Source organism: Panthera pardus, unplaced genomic scaffold, assembly GCF_024362965.1.
Source record: "Panthera pardus isolate Hobbes unplaced genomic scaffold, ASM2436296v1 HiC_scaffold_25, whole genome shotgun sequence".
Classification (NCBI taxonomy): Eukaryota; Metazoa; Chordata; class Mammalia; order Carnivora; family Felidae; genus Panthera; species Panthera pardus.
In genome coordinates this window covers 88,072,912-88,093,738 of record NW_026526821.1, presented here as the reverse complement: position 1 = coordinate 88,093,738, position 20,827 = coordinate 88,072,912, and the positions used below count along the sequence as shown (strand labels likewise).

The window sequence follows — 20,827 nt, the reverse complement described above, 5'->3', positions numbered from 1 at the left end:
TTTTACATCATTTCAGATACGTATGGTGGTAAAGATTGAGTGATACCCTTTCCCACTGTGCTTGCCCAGTGCGCTGCAAGCAAACTGCCCCAAAGACTCCCTTGTCTTTGGACAAGGACATACAACCGTACAAATTCCCATCAGTTGACAAAATACATGGTAGTATATCTAAGAATGCTGTTTGGCAGTTAAAGCCAACGAACTAGGCTTCCATGGATCAACACCGACAGATCTTGAAAACGTAATACTGAATGAAAAAAAGCAACTTGCAAACATTGTGTACAATATTGTATATGTAAACTAAAAGACAAAACCTTTCCATATGTTGTTTCTCCACCAACAGCATAGGGGAACCTGGGTGGCTCAGTCAGTTGAGCATCTGTCTCTTGATTTCAGCTCAGGTCATAATCTCACGGTTCATGGGTTCAAGCCCCATATTGGACTCTGCACTGACCGTGCTTGGGATTCTCTCTTTTCCTCTCTCTCTGCCCCTCCCTTGCTGGTACATGCTCTTGATCTCTCTCTCTCTCTCTCTCTCTCTCTCTCTCTCTCTCAAAATAAATAAATAAACATTAAAAAAAAAACCACGTAGGGGATACATAACAAAATCAGGCAGGCAAAAGGAAGGGAGGAAGGGAAGGGGGCTTTCACCTCATTTTATTCCTTTAAAACAAAAGGAGGATTGAAAGTAAATTAGACAAATCAGTAACGTCTGTTCACCAGAGGTAAAATAACTTTTATATGCTTTTTTACTTTTTTTTTTTTTTTTTAATAAAAAAATCTCTTTTTCCTTCTCCTTTGTCTCTTTTTGCATCTGACCTGTATTCTGGTCTCAGGAACTTTGGTTCGCCCCCAGCTAATTAAATCGCTGCCTGTAGTAGAAAGAGAAGTGAACCACAAGTCACATGCTTCTGTTCTAACCCCAGCCCCATTCATGGTAGCCTCACACATTACCATGAATCTTTCTGGACCTCAATTTCCTCCTCTGTAAGATGAAGGAATGGTGGTGCTATTTACTTCCTAATAAAGAATTCTCTAGGTTGAGAATCTTAGAACCGGAAGGGATATTAATGTCACAGGTCGTCGGCAAAAGTTATTCTGAGAGGAGCCCTACTCAGTAAGACTGGCTGCTGGTGACAGACCCAGGGCTACAATGCTGTCTTCTGTCTTCTGTTCTGGAAATCTGAAAACCCCTCAGAAGCCAAAGGAGTACATTTAAAGCTAGCAAAGGAAAGCAGAATGAAGAAAGGTATGTTTACCAACCCAAAGACACATACATAAATATATGGGGTCCAGAGTGTTTTTAAAGATGCCAGGCAGAATTCAAGCAAAACTGTTCCTCCCTCAAACAAGAATTCTGAGAAGTAATATGGTGACAGTTTCTGACATGAGGACAATTTTAGAAGGAGATTCTGATAAAGGCAGGGTATTTGTGGTGATGGAGGTGAGGGGAATGGAGGTGAGGAGAGAGGCCCCAAGGAGTTAGATAATGTTAAGGTTTCACTCTTTCTGTGAGCCTTAACTGACTTTGGTCACATTGAACCTGCCACGGGCCCCTGGCCAGCCTTCCTCTCTGTCTACAAAATTCACAGTGAGCAAAGACAAAGGAAAAAGCAGGACACATCTCTTCACCTCCTCCAGAGCTTAAGCAAAAGGCGGGTGTGAGAACCCAGAGACATACTGATCCATGCTTTTCTGGGGAACGAGAACAGTCATGGGGAGCCCCTGCCCAATTCATTCATTTGTATTGCTTGCCTGATCCCTGGAGGAAACGGATTTTGAAAACTCTGCCCTGCAATCACTGCTCAGTCTTCCCTGTCCCTCTGCAACACTCAGTCAACCTCCTGTCCTTCAGTTGGACCTTAGTCCACGTCCTCATTACCTCAGATCTTCCTACCTGAAAATTTTCTCCTCAAGTCTGTTGATCTAATAAATTGTGACCGAAATGTTACCACTCTCCGTGGTATATAAATTTTTTGTTAAATCCTTAGACTGGCAGTCAGTACTCTCCGTAGTCCAGCTCCATTACTACCTCTTCAGTCTTCCCACTGCTGCTCCTTTATACGGCACCTCTGCTCGTCCACGTTGTATACCAATGGGCCATCGAGAGGGGCCCAGAAGGGAGTAAAGGGAAGAGCCCAGTCTTAGGAATCACACTAAGATTCCTGGGTCCAAGTCCTGACTCTATCACGTTCTGAATACGTTCCTTTCCATCCATTCTTTTAACCTTTGGTGGGGGTGAGGGGGGAGGAGCCTTCATTTCTTCGTCTGTGAAACGAGATACTACCTCATAGGCTGTTGATTTGCCTAAGGATTCAATGAAATAGGTGAGTAAGATGCCTAGCCCAGTGTATGTCACATAGTAAGTGTTCAAGAAATATCCAATTTCTTCTTCCTTTAAACATGTCTTAGCTACTCCTATTTGTGCACCTTGGCGTCCACTGGTGTCTTTGTTCGAAATTCCCTTTTCTCTTTTCTCTGTTTAAATCATGCCCATCTTTCCTTGCTGTGAACATGTAACGTTTACTTAATACAGTCTTCTGGAGGCAGAAGAACCCTTTTGAAATTTGGAGTTTCTAGAGAGGAAACAAACAGAAAGGATCCCTTGGTGGCTGAGAGTCACTTATCTAATACTTCTTTAATTGATCTATTGATTAGTTGTGTAATTTGGCAATGGAACCTGAGTAGTAATTTTATTCAGTCTCCTGTCCCTCCAACCCAGAGCAAAATAGATTTTAAAGGCATATGTGGCTGAGCTAAGGTCTTCAGCAGTTAGCTCTCTAGCCTGAGCCTTATGTCCAAACCCAAGCACCTTTCCCAGGCCATTGAGATTCTTGCTTATTCTAAATTTATCCAGGGTCTAAAGACATTCCCTGTTAGATGTATTTTTTATGCCCACCATAAAGTTCCTAAGTGGTCATTTGTAATGACTCCTATAAGGCAAGAAGTAATTTTTTACAACTAGTGTTTCTTAATTTATCCATTTATAAACGAGAACCCAGACCATTTTCATTATGAATTTTGGATAGTCGATAATCTTTCCTGCAGGTGATCTAACCAGCATTTGCAAACTTTTTTGATTGGCCACCACTGTTGTCACTCCTTATATTTTTTGTATATAACAGTTTATTAACAAATTGTGATTGGATGCTGAATAGCTACAAAAGGATAGTCCCACACATATTCCGCACCCCCCCCCCGCAACCGCACTACAGTTTAAGAGATAGCACATTATCATTACCTTTAAAAGTTGGCTTGTGTCTTTGCCCATGTGAGTCTACACACACATTGCTGTCATTAATATTTCAAGGCACAATATGTGCTTAAGCTGAGTAAAGTTCATTGTTCACAATAGTGGATACAAATCATATTCTAGATAGCCTTTTTAATCATTTCAAATTTGGACAGCTGCTTTATGAAACCTGACTAGCTCATCATTGTGTTTACTTTATCACATGGATGAGAAAGGGCTTGCACATGATACAGAGAATTGTGAGCTTTGTCATTTCCTGGATGTTTGCTTATACTTACATTGTTAATACTATCTTCAATCCATAGTATCCTTGCAAGGGGCGGGGGTTTAAACCACTTACTCATTTTGGCCAGAGGGGAAGCATATTTACTTAAAAACCCAATAGTATGGTCCCTAATCCACTTACCTAAGAACCTTGAACGAATCACGGTGTGCTGAAGGAGAATGAACACTGGCCCATGGCTCCTACCTCCTTCTCTCACATCTGCGGCACTAACCTCCATCCAAAACCCACACCTGCCTGCCTTCCCCACCCCAACAAGGGGTCACCCTTGGGTGACACCCACGGATGTCAGCCCACGGAAGAGGCTTTCCATCCTCCCCTTGAACATGTACGTACAGCATGGCTATTCTCACCCAGCAGGAAAATAGGTTTTCCCTCTGCCCCTGCAGCAGGATAGATGCTGTCATCAATGAGAAATAGCCTCACAGTCTCTGACAAAGGAATACTTGGTGTTGGCATTTTTGTTTGGGAGTCTCCCCGCCCCAGGCACCAGCTGATGACAATGGGAAAGCCTGAAGCCTCCCTGTCTTTCTTTTTCTCTTTACCAAGGTAGTCTCAGAGGTGAAAAGTTTAGATAGCAAACCTATAAACCCACATTTATGAGGCAAATAAATATTTCTCAGAGTGACGTTCTGTTTCAGGGGAAGCTGCTGACGTGCAGTTGGTCTCTGATAAAGAGCTTAATGAAGCCTCCATCCGCCTGGCGGCTGGGCCGGAGGCAGGGCAGGGAGCTGCGCGGCCACCACTTGCTCCTTCTCCTGCCCGCACTCAACCAGGGAAAAAAGAGCAGGAGGTCAGCCCTTCCTTTCTGGAAAACCCAGGAGCCAGCCTATTGAGTGGCCGTTGCTGCAAAAGTCAAGTATAAACCAGGTTCCTGTAACCTCTAGAGATCCAGAGAAACTTGCCACCTCTGTCCACCCCAGTTCCACAGCCTGTGGAAAATCCCATGGCCTTCCTCAGATTCCTGTGAATCCCTAGACAGATACCTCCAGTCTTCTTTCCCAGGCTCCCATTTCCACAGTGCCGATGTACAGCTTTCTAGGTGCGAAATTCAGCCTCTTTGAGTTCACCAAAAAATAAATAACTAATTCACCCAAGCAATTGAGAGCAGAGTAGATTTGTCTAAAGATTAGAATTGAGCCGCATGGATTGTTAGGGGAGATTTATACCCCACAGTACACAGCAAACAGCTTTAGAATAGTCACTTATCAGACATCCCAGCTCATCAGAGACCTTTGGGGCCATTATACCAATAGGGATTTCCTTCTTAACCCTTGACACACATAATAGTTAAGTCTCCTCTCTTTAGATTAGCTCACTGCCTCTCAAGAACCAAAGTAACAGATTTCTTCCCTCTTCTCTACCACATGTCTTGGCACCTTGGAGATCTTACAAAGCAAGATACAGACATGTTTCTCTGCCCTAAAAGAATTCTGATGCCAGATGTTAAGATAATGAAGTTTTTGCCACCTTTTTACAATCAGAAGGATCTCCATGATCCTTCTGTCTTTAATTTAGTAGATATTACACATCTCACATCTGAGAGAATTTCAGAGCACACTGCCCTCCCTGGCCTGGATGGATCTAAAGGCTACTTTTTCTGTAAAAGACCGGATAGAGAATATTTTAAGTTTTTCAGGCCATGTGGTCTGTCACAACTATTTAACTCAGCTATTAAAGCACTAAGCAGTCATAGATGTTAGCTAGTGCACAAGGCTGTGTTCCAATAAAACTTTATTTACATAAACAAATGGTGACTGTAGTTTTCCATCCCTTGATCTAGAAGAAAGCATATAGCAGCTTTGATGAAAACGAGGAGAGAAGCCTCTAGGCTAAACTTCAATCTCCTTAGTTTAGCATATGAGGTCATTTATCACTTGCTCATTTGTCCTACTTGTCCTAAGGTGATCCCCACCTACCTGGCTCAGGCATAGATGCTCTTCTTCTGAACTTTCTTTGCACTCTGTTAGAGTAGCTGTGAGCATGCTCACATCATTCTGTATCTATTACTTACCGGAGTGAGTTCCTTGAGACTCGAGATAACTTCTTCACCCTTTCAGAAGAATGCCTAATACATTGTTGATACTCAGTTTATGTTTGTTAAAATAATTCCTGCTTTCTACTGCATTTGCTCAGATTTTAGTGTCATGAAGTGCTCCTGAGGATACATGGAAGGCAGGCAGACACTCTCTGAATGAGTGTGGCCCAGCCCCAGGAATAGGGAGTTGTGGGAGATCTTGGGCAGTGAACACAAACGGGTCAGTAGTCAATTCCGTGCTCTTTAGTGGACGTTTCACAGTCATTCTCTTGATCTGCCCTCAGCTGTTGACAGCAGGTGTTATGATTCCGTATTGGAAGGAGAAAACAGATTTATTGGTTTAACTGGGGTCACATCGTCAGTCAGGGAACCCTCCCCCACCCCACCTGAGGCTCTTTTGTGCTGTGCTAACCTTCCTCCTAAAAGGCACCTGTGCATCAGTGATTACGAAAAATACTTTATAATGATGCAACTGGTTTCATCCTGTCCAAGGCAGGGAGTAGACAAAAGAAACTTGGCCTGGTTTAGTGTCCTGTATGTTACAATTCTCTTGACTAAGCGTAATGTACTTTATGTAGCAGCCATGTTCTGAAGAGGTAGCATATTTAGAATTTTGTCAGTTAGATTATATGTTAAATTTCCCAGAGGAGCATGTTATTTGGAGTCATTTGGTAGTCTCTCCTCTCATGAAGAATTCTTCCGGAATATATGTAAAGTGCAAATTCAGGGTTTTGTACATCGAGTTTACTTCAAGGACACACCTGCTTTGGGAGCACAGCTCTCTAGAAGCCTCAGTGCGCCTGTTTGAGAGAAAACATGTAGAGTAAAGCACCCCCAGGGGAAAGAGGTGTGGCTCTTGTCAGTGTGTCTTTGTATCTGTGTCTGTGTGTACCTTAGCTCCTATGATCCTTTACTCCCATGGAATCTTTGCAGATATTCTAGGAAGAGGAGGCTCTCTCTAATGTGAGGTAGAGCCCATGCCGCCCACTAGGAGGGACCCAGATGTCACCTTGGAGCCAAACATCTACTGAGTTCCCATTCAGTACTCACAGGTATCTTCCTCTGGAACCTTAGAACCACATACCCGCAGCTGGGTTCCCACTCACCTGTCATAGGCATCATCTCTCCTGTTTGATATTTCCTTCTTCCTCACTCAACCGCCCTTCCAAGTGCTGGTCAGGAGAACCTTAGGGTTGGTCCATTTGGAATGTTGGTTGTGAAAAACACACATCATAAGTCTGTTCCACCATCTAGCCAATATCGTTCCCATAAAATGTTAATTCACCTGTTTTAATTCCATGTAACATGTCTTTGCTGACCATCTGCTGTTGATCTAACCATATGCTCGTCCACACTGTGGAGTACTGAGAAGGAGAAAACATGATCACCATCCTTAGCAAGCTCCCCATCTACATGGGAGATGAGGCTCAGATCACAGAATTAGCAACAAAGGCAAAAGTATATAAAACACTTTTCTTCAAGAGTAGGCATGATATGAATTGGTTTGGTTGACAAGCACCAGTCCAGTAGTGAGAACAAGTAGGGCATTCTTCACCAGCCTCTTCTTTCTTTACATTCTGAGTTCTTTGGGTAATCCTTTCTGCCTATGAGAACACATAGGCACCATCAGAATTGTTTGCTTAAATATTAATCTATAATTCTTACTTGAAGATTTCCTTTTACCCCTTTACCACGTACAACTCATCCATTCGAATTACTTGTACATTCTCTGCTGGAGAACCATGTATGCTCGTATGTGCTAACCAAGAAAGTACTACTCTCTCTTAATCTCATTCCAAAAGTCTTTTGTGGAAGTTAGCATTTGTTCTGCTATTATAATGCTATCTGTTCTCTGTTGAGTTAACTTACTCTGTGGCCTTAGACTAGTTTTCACTTTGAATCATTTGGATTGTTCTAGACTTTCTCAGCTACCAGTGCAAAAAAGAAAGTGTTCAGAAGTTTGACGTAGCCTCGGGCAAGTACCCAACCCAGAGCCTGGATCAAAGAGGATTTTAAAAAATAAACAGCTGTGGCATCTTGGGGAGTATAAGCCATCAAGGCATCTCTACCACTTGTCTACTTCATGATTTTCAGCAACTTGCCTCTCCTTTCTGGGTCTTGGTCCTCCCTGAGTCCTATTAAACATGAGAGTGTTCTGAAATAACTAAGAAATACAGTAGAGACAGCTTTAGAACTGCTAAAGCCTTAGTTAAAAGTCACATTGAGGGACACCTGGATGGCTCAGTCGGTTAAGCGTCCGACTTTGGCTCAGGTCATGATCTCACAGTTTGTGGGTTCGAGCCTCACATCGGGCTCTGTGCTGACAGCTCAGAGCCTGGAGCCTGCTTCGGATCCTGTGTTTCCCTCTCTCTCTGCCCCTCCCCGGCTCGCACTCTCTCTCTCTCTCAAAAATAAATAAACATTAAAAAAAAAATTTTTTTTTTTAAAGTCACATTGAAAAAAATAATAGAAGCCATACAGGAAGCAAAAAAAAAAAAGAGTATACCATGATTCAAATATCTTTCCTTGTCCTGTCCTTTCCCACTTATGTATAATTTGTGTATAATAACCAGTAATGATATAATTTACAATTTTTGTTCATCTACGTAGCTTATAAAATGTCACATCAACTACTACACTACTTTAGTTGTTCTCTTCTGATAAATACCATGAACAAATAACTGTGTTTGCAGTCAAAGCATCATTAACGATTGGTCGAGTTTGCTTTTGATCTAAGTAGCCCTAACATTTATTGGTATGTCCTACTCTGTAAATATCAAACGCTCTCCTGTGCCACCAGTTTAATGATAAAGTAGCCCCAAAACATAATGTCTGGCCTGTCCCTTGAAAAATGACTTACCTGGTTTACAAAAACAGCATTTGTGTGACTAAATCAAGAATATGATCATTAATGAGGAATTATCATCTAGGGAAGGAGTTCTAGGACATAACATTAAGTGAAAAAAGGAGAGCACAAAAGAGTATCCATGGTATGTTACCCTTCAAGTGAGAAAGAAAAGGCTATAAGAAAATGCTTATGTATATTCTCATTTGTACAAAAGTAATACAAGAAGGATAAACCAGAAACGAAATTGGTTGCATGCAATGCGTAGATAGGAAAGATGCAGAAAGAAGTGGAGAGACTAGAACAGACTAGAACAGGTTAGTTGGGATGAGGAGGGAGCGATACTTTTGAGGATAATTTTTATATAGCTCTGACTCATTCCCCCAAATAAATAAATAATAAAAATCAACCAGAATGTGGGAGGAATCCAAAGTGGAACACAATGGTGAAAAATAAGTCTAACTGAGTTATGAAAGAGTAATATAACCACACTGAAGTTGGGGGTGGGAAGAAAAGAACTAAGCCAAGTAATTTAAAAGCCAGTATTTTGAATGGAAATTATAAGCCTGAAGACAAAAAGAACTATATACAAATACTACACTCTAGTTAGTAAATTTGTTTCTCACAGGGGTATGGGTCAGCAATTCTGAAATACTTTATACTAGAATTGAACAAATAAATAAAATGTAGATAACTAGAACCAGGCTTCTCACTGTCAGAGAAAGAAGTGATAAGGAAAGAGGGAAGGCTAGCACCAACCCCATGGTGTTGAACTGCAACCAGAGACATCAGATAGGAACTCGTGATTTTAGTATATATACATAAATAGATACAGAAATATAGATATGTTTGTATGTGCAAGTTAGTAAACACATATATTTCTTAGCTCTGTCCATTGTGATGACCGAGAAGCAGTAACACCCCATAGAAATGAGCAGGCTAATTGCCCAGATTGTGGTTTCTAAACACCATTCTCCAGTAAAAGGAACCGTAGCTTCTTGGAAAAGTGACATTTCAGAGCAGGGGCAGGGAAGGTACAAGATGAGCTTGGAACAAACATCTTAGTGCCAGAAAGTAAGCAAGTGTTCAAAAAAGAGTAGGGCTGGTTGAAAATACACTGGAGAGCCATTCTGAAGGAGTTCCTAATGACCAAAGCTGGAATAATTTGAACAACAAAGTAAATAATGATCATATTTGATTATAACCCATGAAATAAAATAAATATTCATGAAGTAGTACTAATATAAATAATTGGACAAATAAATAAATGGAGGAGAAGGGACAGTACTTTTCCTCACAGAAGAATTCCAATTAATAACTTATATAAGGAGTGAGAGAAATAGCCAACCACCACAGTAAATATTGTTGCAGGCAAGATCCATCAATGGATATTAAAGTTGGTGGACAAAAGTTTGAGGGAAAACAGGATATTGCATAGTCTTTGTATTAATTACAAAGGTAAAAATAGTAACTTTACGGTGGAGAAAGTCATCAGCCATCGCCTTAACTAAGTGATCGAGCAAGGTTAATATCGCAAATAATGAGATGTGGCCATCATGTACACCTGATATTGATGCAATGAAAAGGGTACATTATCACTTCTGTTGTATTTATGCAAAACAAAAAAAAATGCATAATCTTGACCCAGAGTGTCTTAACCTCAACACTAATGACATTTTGCGTTGTGTAATTCTTTATTGTGGGGGCTGTCCTGAGCATAGTAGGTTTTTTAACAGCATCCCTGGCTTCTATCCTCTAGAAGCAGCATCACCACCACCACCACCCCCACCCCACCACCACCACCCCCAGATTACACCCCCTTATTACAACCAAAAATGTCGCCAAACATTACCAGATGTCCCCTGGGAGGTAAGATTCCCCTCTGGCTGAGAACTATTGCCTTAGTCTGACCATAAGAAAATATTGGGCAGACCCAAATTGAGGGATGTTCTATAAAACAAATGACCAAAGAAACTATTCGTAAGTATCAAGATCTTTAAAGATAAGAATGAGGAACTGTAACAGATTGGAAGAGAGAAAGGAGACATGGAAAGTAAATTCAGTGTGGGATTCTGGAGTGGATCATAAAGAGGACATTAGTGGAAAATCTGCTTAAAGTAGAATAAAGTCATAGTTTAGTTAATAGTATTGTACGAATGCTAATTTCTTGTTCTGATCATTATATTATGGCAATGTAATTAATATGTGAACATTGGAGAAGGTGGGTGAATGGTACAGAGGAACTGTCTATACTGTTTTTGCAACTTTTACATAAGCCTAACATTATCTAAAAATAATTTTTTTAATATGCCACTGATGTTAGTAAAATGCAGACAGATTTCCACATTGAACTCTATGACATGGATATAAGCGTAACTGGTATTTAATATTGCTGAGATGATTCCCATCACCTCTAAGGCATTGTGTGTGTGTGCGTGTGTGTGTGTGTGCATGGTTTGCACCACAATTTATATTTGCTATTTAAATTTTGTTATAAGTGAAAATTTTGTAAAATGTTCAGTTGTTAGTTCAAAAAGGAGGAATAGTCAGTATGTCATTTTATAGCATTTCACTCATTTGGCTTGGATTACAGTTATTCATGCTTTTCTTTTATTCTCCTACATGAGGGTAAACCATTTATTTTAATGACACTTGAAAGGCCCAGCCCTGTTCTTTGCACATAGAGGATGCTTTAAAAACATTTGCTGAATCCAGGGGGTTTACCTCTTCATTAAGAAAATCTGAGATAAGCTCATATGTTCTATTATTATTGTTTCAAATCTTATGAGTAACTATTAGAACAGGTTACTTCATTTGAACTTTTTAAACTTTAGAAGGTTAATAAGTTTTATACAACATTTAAGAAACATAGAGGCTCCTGGCTAGCTCGGTCGGTAGAGCATGCAACTCTTGATCCCGGGTTTGTACATTTAAGCCCAATGCTGGATGTAGAGATTACTTAAAAATAAAATCTTTAAAACATAAGGGTGCCTGGGTGGCTCAGTTGGTTAAGCATCCAACTTTGGCTCAGGTCATGATCTCACAATTCATGAGTTCAAACCCTGCATCAAGCCCTATGCTGACAGCTCAGAGCCTGAGCCTTCTTCAGATTCTGTGTCTCCCTCTCTCTCTGCCCCTCCCCTTCCCCCACTCACATTCTCTCTCTCTTTCTCTCAAAAGTAAATAAAACTTAAAAAAATTCCTTCTAAAAAATCTTTTAAAAATAGAAATTAAGAAAAAAGAAAAAAAAAAAAAACAAGTCTTAAGAAACATAAATAGAATGAACACAGTGCAGGCCCAAATTGTGGTTGTATAAATTCTATCAGAAGTCATCCCATACAGAATCAGGAATTTTAACAATGTTCTGATGCAGAAGTAAGAACTCATCAAAAGCCAACTACAGGAAAACCCACTAACTAAGGAAGATACCTGGTTATGAGAAAAATGAACTATCCTTGTGGTTGTGTTAGCAAGTTTTCCAGCCCATCCAGGTTTGCTAGGCCTCCCCAGCCAAAGCAGACCCTTGGCTATGGACCCTCTTGACCAGCCCCAGACACAGAAGCCATGCATAAAAAAACACCGGTCTTGAGGTGCCTGAGTGACTCAGTCGGTTGAGCACCAACTTTAGCTCAAGTCATGATCTCACTGTTTGTGAGTTCGAGCCCTGCGTCGGGCTCTGTGCTGACAGCTCGGAGCCTAGAGCCTGCTTCGGATTCTGTGTCTCCCTCTCTTTCTGCTCCTTCCCCACTCGTGCTCTGTCTCTCTCTGTCTCTCAAAAATAAAACATTTAAAAAAAATTTTTTAAAAAGAAAACACTGATCTTCCTTCATAATAAGACTGATACTTGACTGAAACTTTTGTTATAAGTACTTCCTTGTACACATAGACCACTTCATTCTGTTCCAGGCACACAGGCATCACTGAACTCTTGGCTGAAGTCACAAACTAAACCCTAGTATGGATAAAATGCTGGAGGTACAGAAGACATCACAGTACTCAAGATACAGGTTTAGGTAGTACCCAGATGCACCATTAAACACTAAATCATGTTGTAAGGAAACACTAAATCATGTCCCCTTTTAGTTTTTGTGATGACAAACAGAACATCTCATTGTGACACTAATATTTGAGTCATCTTCTATTTATGGCAAGAATGGTTTCCCATTTATGATAGTGATGTAAAATGTTCTTTTACATTTTTCTTATGATAAAACAGGAATCAATACAAAGAAAAAATGGTAAGTAAATAATAACATGTAGCATGCGGCTATGATAAGAATTGCAAGGTAATGTTCAAACTATAAAGACTGTGGAACACTGATCTTCAGTTCAGTCTTCCACCTCTGACCCTCCTCTTTCTTCTTCTCCATCCACCATCTACTTACAAATATCAAGAAATAAGAGTTCTTAGAATGCATTTTTAATATGCTACTTCCTGTGAAAGAGAGAAGGAAAAATTAGAAAGCGTCCGTGCCTCTGCCTATCTTTACAAGTAGAGGCGTAGGGAGGACAGGCCCAAAAACAATGGAGTTGGTTACCAGTGAGGCATGGGAAAAATTGGGGTAAAAGAAATACAGCAAGGGAAGGAACAATACTTCTCCGAGTTAGCTTTTTTGTAGTTTTGACTTTTGGAAGCATGTTAATGTCCTACATATTTAAAAATTAAATTAACAAGGATGGTAGAAAGGAGCCTAGAACTAAAAGCAAGTGGAAACAAAAGAACCCGGTTGCATTTAGATGAATACCATAACTAGACCCAAGGGAAAATGAAGAACTAACCCAAGTGGCTTAGGAACACAGTGTTTGTTTGATTGTACACCCAGTCTTGAGTTGGGATGGCAAATTGCAATTTTTTTGGTAGTGGTATGTACAAATAATTCTGAACCTATTTTAGATATACGATAGGATGGAGCAAATTCACAAAAGAGATGATGTTCTTGAGAGCCAAGATTCTTATTGTGGAAGAAAGCATGCACAAGTACGGAATAGAGGAAGGCGAGAAAGAACTCTGAGAGAATGATTTGAATTGGAGGTATTAGTGTAAACTCGTGATTTCTACAGTATATATGTGTACATGCTTATAGAAGCACACATGTATATGTGTGTGCACACATATGTATGTATATGTATATTTACGTGCAAGTATTTCCCAGCTCTGCTGAAAGGGTTTAACTGCCCACAGATTGCCCCCCAGCAGCAATGAACAAAGCTGCTACAGTAGCAGTAGGCATACTTAGCACCCAAATCTTGGTCTCTATAACATTCCCACTAAAAGAAACCAGGGCCTCTCAGAGAAATGGCTGATGGCTGGGGCACAGTAGATATAAGACAAGCCTGCAACAAACACCTTATTATGCCAGAAGGTAAGGAAGTATCACAGGGACACAGGCGCTAGCTCAAAGCGCTCCCACTTGCCAAATCTGGGACAGTTTGAGCACTGAAATAATTAATTAGGTATAGTGATGAATATAAGCCATTGAAAAAATGGGAACTCATGAATCCATGCCATAAATAAATGCGTAAGTTAGTGAGGGAGAAATGCTGAGTGACAACTGATAAATGTGGAGGGAAGCGTGGAGTTGGAATGCCATCGTTTTGCAACCATCATAGTAAAGCTGAATCAGACAAGAATCTTCAATGGATTCTTCAATGGCTAAATCTGAGGGGAAATTTTAATCAGGAGCTGTATATCTGCATGATCTTAGATTGTCTCCTCCATTGCTGACTAGTTGGCAAAGGAAAACATAATACCTAGGCAGGGAGAAATCAGACAGCATCTTGATAGGGTGATCAAAATTGATATCACCAATGAGAGACAGATGAACAGTGTATACCTCAAGGTGTGATCCCCTGAGGAGTAGTACACAGCATCATTTCGGTTGTATTCTGGCCAAAAATTCATGTCTTAAATCTTATTATAAGAAAGCACCAGAAAAAACCAAGTAGGGATTTGTTTTTGAGAGAGAAAGAGAGACAGAGAGAGAGACAGAGAGCGCGCACATGCACGTGCCAGTGGGGGAGGGGTAGACACAGAATCCGAAGCAGGCTCCAGGCTCTGAGATGTCAGCACAGAGCCCAACGCTGAGCTCAAACCCATGAACCGCGAGATCGTGACCTGAGCCAAAGTCAGATGCTTAACCGACTGAGCCACCCAGGTGCCCCTCTTGATCTCTTATTCTAACACTTCATGGGATCCAGCCAAACTGTGCCCCATGCAGCTAACTTGGTTAAGTACTCCCCACACTCCCCAGTCTCCAGCTCTCCCAGAGGAGGCCATAAGACTGGGCACCAGCCCCCTGAAGGACTGTGGAAAGCAACACAGACCCAGAGTGTGATCAACAGCTCATACTGGTTGATCTTAATAGAGTTGTGTAGCTTTCATGCCCAGAGTGGGATAAATTAAGTAGCTTGTCATCCCAGAGCTTTTAGGCTCAGTACTGGCATTGAAAGACTTTGGCAGTAGGATACAAATAGAAAACTGTAGAGCTAAATCATGAACCACCCTCCCCACCCCACTGGTGATTTGCCCAGGCATCATCAACCAGAAAGACATGGCATTCTGTGCCATAAATCAGAAAATACTGATAGCGTTAATTCCATCACAGAAATTAAGAATTCATTAATAGAGAAGGTAGTTTTGTTAAATGCACATATGTATACACATCTGAAAATACCAAAAATACTTTTAAGAAATCAGGTTTTCAAATGTTTCCAGTTCAACTTGTTATTCATTCACTTTTTTTTATTAGTTTATTGTATTAGTTCCCTAGGGTGCAAACAATAACAGGCTCCCCAAGGTCTTTTACATTTTTCCGGGAAGAAATTTTAATTAAGAGAATGCTGTCTTTTTTCATAATTTTTTTTCCTGGTATTTAGGGGAAAAACACAATTATATTTGTAAAACACAGTACTGGGAGGACTAGAACGAGTGTCTATTGCACTCCTAGGAGCAGGTAAAGAGGAACTATCTTGCATGGTGTTTGGGTACTATAGGACAGAAATACCACAGTTAGAGTAGGAAGTCAGGGAAAATTCTCTTCTAAAGCAGAGCTCTGTGAGGCCTTGGGGCAGTGAAAGGAAGTGGTAGAAGCCCTTTTACTTGCCAACTAAAATAGGCCTGACCTGAAAGAGGTCTGAGAGGGCCCTTTGGGGACAGGCCAGCCTAGAGTGACTGACTTGTCTGCTCATCTCTGTCCCCGTCTCCTCTTCTCTTTAGTATCCCTTTCTTGGCTAAGGGTGTAGGGGCTTTCCTCGGTTTTAGGCTTGGGACTTCAGCCAATTCCTGTTCTGCCTAAGGAAGTTTATAACAACTATTCTAAAAGAATGGACGGGAGAGGAGGCCTGGCCAAGCAGGGCAAGGCCCACAAGTGCCTGTTTGCCCAGTTGCACAGTGAAGACAGACAGGGGAGGAAGGTGTGCCTAGAGCCCAGGCCCTGGCATTGGATTTGACTCTAGGCCTCTCTTGTCTTTGTTCTGCACAGAGAGACAGCCATCCACTTGTCTCCATCGTCAGTTACCTCTCAGAAAGGGAGACCCAGGAACATGTCTTGAGTTCAAAGGCCTTTACATGAATCCCATTGCTAGAGACTGCTTAGAAGGCCCTCCTGCTGTGCAGCAGTGTGAGAACAGGACTTTGCCCCCTCTAGAAGCTTAGAGAGGGGAGGCAACAGTTTCCCTTTCATCACTCCTACCTTAGAAATGCAATGATTTCTTTTTTGGCTTTACCCAGTTACAGCTTTTAAATATTTGTTAGGGTGATAACCTGAGGCTAAATCTGGCTGGGAAGGAAAGCCTTTGACAAAATTCATTTAAGTTTCTCTAAGTCAGAATCTCTCCCAGACTCAGAACTCCATTTACCCTCAGAGTGCTTTCATTATCTTCTTCTAGGCATCCAGTTGTTGGCACTCATGACTCTTGGTGCTCCGCTCGAACCCTCCTGATCCCAGTGCCAGATTCTGTGCCCTCAATCTTGGGCTAAGCCCACTTTTCAGTCGTGACCTATCATGGCTCTGGGTTCCATCTATTCGGCCAGTATCCACGTAGGTGCGACATGGATTGCTCCCATAATGCTACAGGATCCATTTATACCTTGGTCCAGTGTTTCCGTGTTGTCTCTGTGCCCTGTTTACACACTATAGGTATGTGTATATGTCTGTGTCTGTAAAGGAAAAACTCAGTGTTTTGCTCCCTATGTAGGGAAAAACTCAGTTTTTTCCTACTGTGTTTCTCCTCTGAGTCTCCTTTACCACTTACACAAAACACTTCATTTCTGACACTTCTGGTCACCAAATGCTTGGACGTTTTTCTCCACGTCAAGCAAGTCCCTGCAACACCAGCTGGGTGCCCTACAATTTTACTCAATTCTGACACTGTCTACCCACAGACAGCATCAGATCCCACAAGTTAAAGGCTCAGTTCCCCCAAGACCCTCCCCGCAATTCAGACAGCAACCACCTGGTCGTCAACCTGGGCTTCTGACTGACTGTTGTAGACGGCAGCTTCCCTTGACCCCCTCCTTAGGTTGAATTTGCTGGAGTGGCTCCCAGAACTTACTAGATCACAGGTATCTTAGAAAAGGCTATAACTTAGGAACATTCAGGTGGAAGAGGTGTGCTATGCTATAGTGTAGGTATAGGGAAAAGGGTGTGAAGGAACTTCCATGGTCTCTCCAGGCGTACCACTCTCTCCAAATCTCCACATGTTCACCACCTGGAAGCTCTCCAAACCCTGTACTTTTGGGATTTTATGGAAACCTCATCACATAGACATGATAGCTCATTAACTCTGTTTTCAGCCTTTCTCCCTTCTTAAGAGAATGAGTGGTGGGGCTGAAAATTCCAAGCTTCTAATCATTGTTTGATCTTTCCAGTAGTGACCAGCCCTTATTCAGGAAGCCCCCCAGGGTCACCTCATTAGAACAAAAGACACTCCTATCACCTAGGACATTACATGGGTTTCAAGAGATCTGTGTTAAGAACAGAGGTCAAAGGCCAATATCAGGACAAGAGATGCCCGTAGTGTTCTTATCATTTAGGAAATTACAAGGGTTTTAGGAGCTCTATACCAGTAACCAGGGCCAGAGACCAATATGTATTTTCTGTTATCTCACAGTATCAGCTGAGTAAGTTGGGCAAAGTCAGTTCAGGAAGTCATGCAACTGGTTCTTGAACTCATACCTTTTTAACCTCAAAGCTTATACAGTTACATATGTGGCCCTCTAAGCAGTCTCTCTAGCAATAAGATTCATGTGGAATGCCACTTGACACATGGAAAGCATTTGTTAAGTATTTATTAAATTAATGAACGGTTATTATGATAGTCTTGTGGTGGTGTTTGTTTGTTTGTTTGTTTTGCTAAGTTTATTTATTTCGAAAGAGAGAGAGGAGAGGGAGTACCCGAGTGGGTGAGGGGCACAGAGAGAGGGAGAGAGAGAATCCCAAGCAGATTCCACACTGTCAGCAGAAATCCCATTGCAGGGCTCAGTTTCACAAACCATGAGATCATGACCTGAGCTGAAATCGAGAGCCAGATGCTTAACCGACTGAGCCACCCAGGCGCCCCTACAGTCTTGTGTTTTGATTCAGTCTCAGCCTGCCTCTGAGAGCTAAGTGCTGGCATGTAGTCTTAGCAACATTACAGCACTTATAGTAGAGGTGACTCTGCCTTCCAATGATTACTCATTTATTTTCCTAGTTGCATTACAGTCTTTAGCCATGCTTTCTCTTATTACATTTTTATTTTTATTTTCCAGATCTACTGTTAGCTGGTAGTGAAGGATAGTAGGGGTTTCTGAGATCCTGGTTGGTCTTTTCTGATTAATCCCTGGGGTGGGTTTGAATATTTTACAGCTTTTGGATCTCTTCATCCAGTGGGATTGGTCAACCTACCTTGCTGACTATGGTCAGCCCAACTGCAAGTACCTCCGGGTAAACCCAGTGACAGCACTGACCCTGCTTGAGAAGTGAGTACCTAGTCCAGCGGTCTCTGCTGGGAAGTGGGGGTTGGTATCGGGGATAATTTTCTCTTTGCCAGTACCTTCAAAAGACAGCAGAGAGGTCCTGTTCTTGAAGTTGCCATAAGTGCTACCAGCAGTCTCCATCATTGGATTTGGCAGGCTGGCCTTCTTGTAGCCTCTTAATTCCTGAACCCCCAATAAGCTAGGCCAAGTATGGGTCACGTGGACTCTGGCAGTACTTTGGAGCTTAAAGGGGCAACATCTCTTTAACTAGAGATGGAAAGAGAAGAAAGAACCATGCCTTAAGCTTGGTCAGAGGCCACCTGGTGAATAGAATGAGACTGGCCCCAATCGTCTGGGGATGATGGGCAGAACAGCCCCATCGAAGAAACCCGATCCGGTTTCTAGCAGAGAAGTTCTTGGAATTACTGAAACCTTCACCAGCAACCCCTCCCACTCCCTGCCAGAGTCGAGCCTTACTGTGCTGACTGTCTCAAGAAAGCTGTGTTGGAGAAGGTGTCTCCTTCTTGCTCTGGGCAGTCACTGGCCAACAGAGGCGCTACCACTAAGATTGGGTCAGCCGTCTCCAGAACATCCCATGGCTAACCAGTGTATCAACCAGATGCCGGGATCTGCTGTGCAGCCTAGTTCTGGCTTTTGCTAACCTAGTTGAGAGCTGGCAGGCCAGAGACCAAGATCCAAGGAAAGGGGAAGCTTTTTCCTGTCATCACAGTTGTTAACTCCTAGCTTCCTCGAAGCTTCTTGGAAGAGTACCCTGCATCTAAGTAGTACAGCAAGTACCTATGTGGCTGTATGTGAACTTGGATACATGGACCAGCATCTAGGAGGTCAGAATGGAGCCTTAAGCAGAAGAAAAGGTTAAGGTGTATTCTCCCTACTACGCAGTGTGGTGGGAGAGAAGGGGAGGAGTTGGAAAGTAAGCAAGAGCAGGATGTAGAGGGATGTGTTTGCAGCCAAGAAACTAAGAGCCCAGAGTGCAGCTTTCTCCAGGCCAAGACAGACTGATGTTTCCATTTTAACTTTGTTTCCCATGATTCTCTCTCCCAATGACCTTCCTCCCTAGGATATCTAGAGAGTAAGTATATTATTCACTTGGGCCTTTTCCATCACTTTGAGGCAAGTCCTTCTGGTTTCCTCATTGACACTAATGACTACACTAAAATCCCTACCCTGTGAGTTGTCCCCACCCTGACACACTAATCTACTAAACTAGCCTGGTGCCAATTGGCTGGCTGCCTCCTCGATCCTTGGTCCTCAGAGTGACCCTTGGCATACCAATTCCTATGGGGCTGGAGGTCACAGCAGGGATTTTCCCCCACTGGCGCCAGGTAAAGGGCTGTTCCCACTCAGCTTCCTGGCCCACTCAATACTCTTGCTAGCGCAGGGCTTGAAACTCAGCCCTGACAGAAGCGAGCTCCTCGGCAGTCTTCCCTGCCTCCTGGTGGTTGAAGCCCATGGCGTTAAGATCTGGAGCCTATGCCTCCCGTGGAAAATTTTTTATTAGAGGCAAGGCCTAATCCCAGCTGAATTGGGGACATGTTGGCTTTTCAGTTGGCGTTTAGATGTCATATTCACTATGTGTCCAAATGGGCTGTGGGATTCCCTTCCAGTTCCTTCTCTCAGTAGTCCTTTACTTGTCTGCTCCTGAGAATTCCTAGATCTAAGAGGTATTGCCTCATCCACTTTCTGTGGATCAATTATAGGCTAAAATCATCAGCCTGTCTGTAGCATTCTGGAGGCCTAACAGGAACAAAGCCTCGTGCTTAGCCCTAGGAGTCAGCAGGGTTTAAAAGCTTCCTTCCAAACCCAGTAGGGCCATAGGCCACGCCGATCACTAAAATCCCTATTTCCCAGCCTCATAGGAACCAGTCCCTTTCCCTGACCCTTTCCTGCTTTCTGCACAGCCAGATGTACCACCAGAGCTTGACAGTCTCCGCTTTTTAACCTGGCACTTCTTGGCAGGGTGAGATATGAAAAGAACCAAAGACCTGCTGAGGACATTCAGGAAAGAGAAGAGGCTCCTGTGTCATTGAGAGGTGGCCATAGCCAAAGTAGATCAGGATCCCGAGGAGGGTTCCCCTTTGGCTTTGGAGCATTCCAGGGCACAAACCAGCATGCCACCGTCAGCCTTCAGGGCACCTGAGTTTATCTTTTGAGTAATCCCAACTCCAGGCCTTAAGGGCCAAGAACTCCAAGACTCTGAGGCTCAGGGGTCTTCTTCCTCCCTTCCTCCTACCTTATTGCAAGAGCTTCCTATGGGAGCTGAAAGCCAACTCTGGTTCCCCATCTCTGGGCGGCTTGGAGGAGTCCTGAAATTAATGATCACATAGGATGTTAAATATCCCATACATATAGGGAGCGTTTTTTTCTTCCTCCTTTTTTTCTTTTTTGTTTTGTGTTGTTTTTACTTAGATTTATAGCATATTCCCTGG

At 42.4% G+C, this 20,827-nt stretch overlaps 1 protein-coding gene across 4 annotated transcripts in view; it reads left to right on the top strand.

The window, feature by feature from the left end:
• EXOC6B (exocyst complex component 6B) overlaps positions 1 to 20,827 on the top strand; it is a 613,936-nt gene that overhangs the window by 590,685 nt on the left and 2,424 nt on the right. For all 4 annotated transcript variants that reach the window (XM_053890818.1, XM_053890816.1, XM_019441650.2 and 1 more), the window contains exon 21: positions 18,268 to 18,380. In XM_053890818.1, the coding sequence (XP_053746793.1) occupies positions 18,268 to 18,380 (113 nt within the window). The remainder of the gene's footprint in view (positions 1 to 18,267; positions 18,381 to 20,827) is intronic.